The following is a 3,818-nucleotide window of genomic DNA, read 5'->3' as shown; positions in this document are numbered from 1 at the left end:
ATATCCTCCTACAGTTATCTGGTTTTAAATATTGAAGCTGTGATTTTTCTTCAAAATAGTTGAAAATGGCTAACAAAGTCTTTTGTAAAATCAGGTAGACTTGAGTAGAAGGTGTCAACATATTTTCACAACCATTTCCAACAAAACAGATGTCCCATCAAAGCCTCCAGATCTTTTTCGAGTATTATAGATTTTATCGGAAATCTTTCGTTTAGATCACTTAATATGTTTTACTTGGCCACAAAAAAATAAGTGGATTTCACTTTCCAATGTTAACAAGATGATCCATGACGAATATCTCAGTTCGTGAAAGCTTGAGACCTTGCAAGTTATGTAGATTTGATTCGATATATTTTTAATAAGATGGCATATAGAGTAACCGAAAAAATTGACCTGCTTACTTATTTTTATTTACTGCAGCACTTTAAATCATTAAACCACCAGACTATTAAGTCTTGGACGCATTCACTTACTAATAAATACGTCTACAAACTGCATGAGTACTTGAATGCATTTCTCGGATTATTGAAATTGTCAGAGCAGCAACAGAAAATGCTTTTAAAAACGTTCTTTACATAATTCAAACAATTACATACGTAGTTTTTATATGTACCTACATTAGGGTGGACCAAAAATATATGGGTGTGGGGGGAGTTTAAAATGTTAAGCTCTCACACCGTAACATTTTTCTCAATTAGGGTATTCACAACGGTGTCGTTTTGTTGTATGTCGTAAACTTTAAATGCCTAAAAAATATATTATGGGGATTCGCAAAATGCCATCAAAGTCATATTATGAATTTTCGTAGTGTTAAAAAGTAGTTGGTTGTGGTTTCAGGTTATCTAAACATTTATTTAGGCCTTTAAAGTTTACGAAATAAAACAATACGACACTTATGATATTTAGAACTGCCTTAAAGCCCACTAAGGTTCCTATGTATTTGACACGTTTTTGTAGAAATTTTATAACATTCTTGAGGAGACTTCCAATATTTAATACTCAATTGTTTGTTCAACCATTTATTAATATTCAGAATTTTTTATAAGGCCCCCCAAAAAACCCAAAAAATACAATGGGGAACCCATAAAAATCCTTAGTATAAAAAAGTGGTAAAATAAATTAAAGAGAAACTGAGTTTTCCCGTAAAAAAATATTGATGTTTTTTCTCTATATCAAATTCGTGGAAAACTTCATTGGCTCTGAGGCAGTTCTAAATACAATATTTTTTTACTATTCTTTTATTCCATTTATAAAAAACCTAGAGGTGAGAGCTGAACATTTTAAACCTTTTATTGGACCACCCTAATGTACATGCATATATACTTGCACATACCATCTTCATGTTGTAAAAGGTTTGTTTGAAGTTCGCAATATCATCGAGCTTTTCTCTTGGCTTTCTCTCGTACAATTCTATTGTGCTGGCTATTTCTTGCTCTTTGGTGCTAGCATTTGAATAGTTATTTCCGGTTGGTGGCTAATATTTTGTGACATGTTTTATTTATGCTTTCTGCTGGTTTTATCTTTGTTACGAATGACTGGTGTGTACGCTTTTTCATGCAACCAGATCTATGCAGATGTGCGATGTGTGCAGATGTATTAAATGAAATCTACTCAAGATGGCTGGTAATTGATTTGCTCTAAGGAATACTCTGAATAAAGAGGATTAAAGGCATTAGAAATGCAGACAATTTAATAAAACACGTACAAAATGGGATAACCAAATGTAAAGAGTAGTACTGGGATGAGCGCGATAGGTTCTCCTCATTTGTTTGTCATTTAATGAAGCTTTTCTAATAGCTGGTCAGTTCAGGCTTTAGTACTTTTCAACTAACAGCATGCCTACCTTCCAAGGAACGTCTGTGGATACTAAACTATAATTAGACTTCACAGAAATTATGGCTTGCTGAATTTGGCAATCTAACAAAGCATTTATTTATTTCACTTACATTTACATCGGGAGAGAGAGATGTACAAAAAAATTCCAAACCTTTTTGTGATATTCCAAGTTTCTTTTCAGTTTAAATCTAAGTTTGTAGAAAGCTGCCTTAGCTGATTTCATGGTTTTATTAATTGTGAGCCAAGCTGCTTTGAAGTGGCTACAGATTTTCGCAATTTTGTATTTTTTCCATCGGGGGTTGTTAAATACATAGGTTGGGGAAAAAGTTTCTTCAAAGTGAGCCAAGACTTAACGTTTATCTTTACAAAGCTTTTATTAACTTTCACCTGTGTGTAATCAAATCTTGCAATCAATTTTTAACTAACTAGTCGATGAGCTAGAAACTTGAACTTAAAACTTGGCTTAGAGCCTGATGACACAACAATATGAAAGATAAATTAATCCGCAAGGTGGCGCAAGTGTCGAATGCTTGAAAACTCCGTATTTATATTACGATTTGGCTCGTATTTTGAATGAGATATTTGGGAATTTTGAACCTATATTACTTAAATAAAAAAAAAAAAATAACTCGAAAAATATTTTGCTCTTAGATGGTGCGGCGGTAGTTTTTCTTGCTTTTGTTAACCTCTAATAAAAACTTGTATTACCATTTGTTTATAAAACTTGTTTAACTTTAATGCATAAATTCGAAATTTTCTTGAAATAATTAACAAGAAATGAAAATTTCTCTAAGCAAAATTCGTCACTTCTACCTCAACCATTATTTTAATGGCTTCTTAAACGGTATTTCTTTACAGTTTTGTAGTGGTAGCCATCCTGGGATACAGGAGTCTCAATAGGTTGCAAGTACTCAGCGGCAGGTGGCAAGTATTGCGGTTGTGGTGCTGGAGGCAGATATTGTGGTTCTGGTTGGACAGGAGGCAGGTATTGTGGCTCCGGTGTGGGTGGCAGATATCTAGGCTGTGGCTGCACAGGCGGTAGGTATTGTGGTTCCGGTGCGGGTGGTAAGTAGTGTGGTTGCGGTTGCGGAGGTAAATAATGTGGCTGCGGTGCAGGGGGAAGATAATGTGGCTGCGGTTGTTCTGGTGGCAAGTAAGAATTGGAGAGTTGGGAAACATCGGCAGCCACGCAGCCAATTAGAGCCAATATTGCGATGGCGAATTTCTGTAAAAAATAGAATTAGAAATTTTTTTAAAAATATTTCAAAGAGAGCAATTATATATAAGTGCAAACTTGAGGAGACATTAACATATTTAATTAGTGCCAATATTTTCAAATTATATAGTTTTGAAAAAAGCAATTTCAAAATTTTGTACCCACCATTTTGACTTGTCTTTATATAACTGTTTACTACGAGTAGTAAAGTGAATTTGATGTTCTACAAATGCATGTATTCGCCTTTTATACCATGCCAAAATCTAAAATTATTACATTCAAAACTTGACATTGAAATTAGAGGAAATTGATGCACCAAACTTCAATAATTAATAAGACATCACAATTACTAAATTAAAAAGAAAAAAAGTATCAATCGTCGCATTCATTAAAGTGGCTTCACATTAAGGTAGGTCACGTGCATCTCTGACCTTCTTTCGCATCATTCAAATTTTGTACACGCANTTAATAAGACATCACAATTACTAAATTAAAAAGAAAAAAAGTATCAATCGTCGCATTCATTAAAGTGGCTTCACATTAAGGTAGGTCACGTGCATCTCTGACCTTCTTTCGCATCATTCAAATTTTGTACACGCAATAGGCCGTTATTAAAAATACAGCATAGTTGGCAAGTTAATAAAGTTTAAGGTAAGAAAAAATTAGTCCTCATATCAACATACTTGTACATCCAAAATTAGTATATTAATGCATTCATATATAAAAAAAAAACATTTTTGTATTTGCTTTTCGTAGGCTATGCTTA

At 33.5% G+C, this 3,818-nt stretch overlaps 1 protein-coding gene across 1 annotated transcript; it reads right to left on the bottom strand.

Annotated features, from left to right (window-relative positions):
- Positions 1-2,662: 2,662 nt before the first annotated feature.
- On the bottom strand, positions 2,663-3,061 carry LOC108379326 (early nodulin-75-like; the record flags this gene model as incomplete). Its single annotated transcript, XM_017635671.1, has 1 exon — positions 2,663-3,061. A coding segment is annotated over one exon (399 nt), but the record flags the coding sequence as incomplete, so codon positions are not given.
- Between the last annotated feature and the right edge of the window lie 757 nt (positions 3,062-3,818).

Source organism: Rhagoletis zephyria, unplaced genomic scaffold, assembly GCF_001687245.7.
Source record: "Rhagoletis zephyria isolate East Lansing unplaced genomic scaffold, Rhagoletis_zephyria_1.1 Rzeph_scaffold_16166, whole genome shotgun sequence".
Taxonomy (NCBI): Eukaryota; Metazoa; Arthropoda; class Insecta; order Diptera; family Tephritidae; genus Rhagoletis; species Rhagoletis zephyria.
Note: the sequence above shows the minus strand (reverse complement) of the source record. Positions and strands in the feature narration are given on the sequence as shown.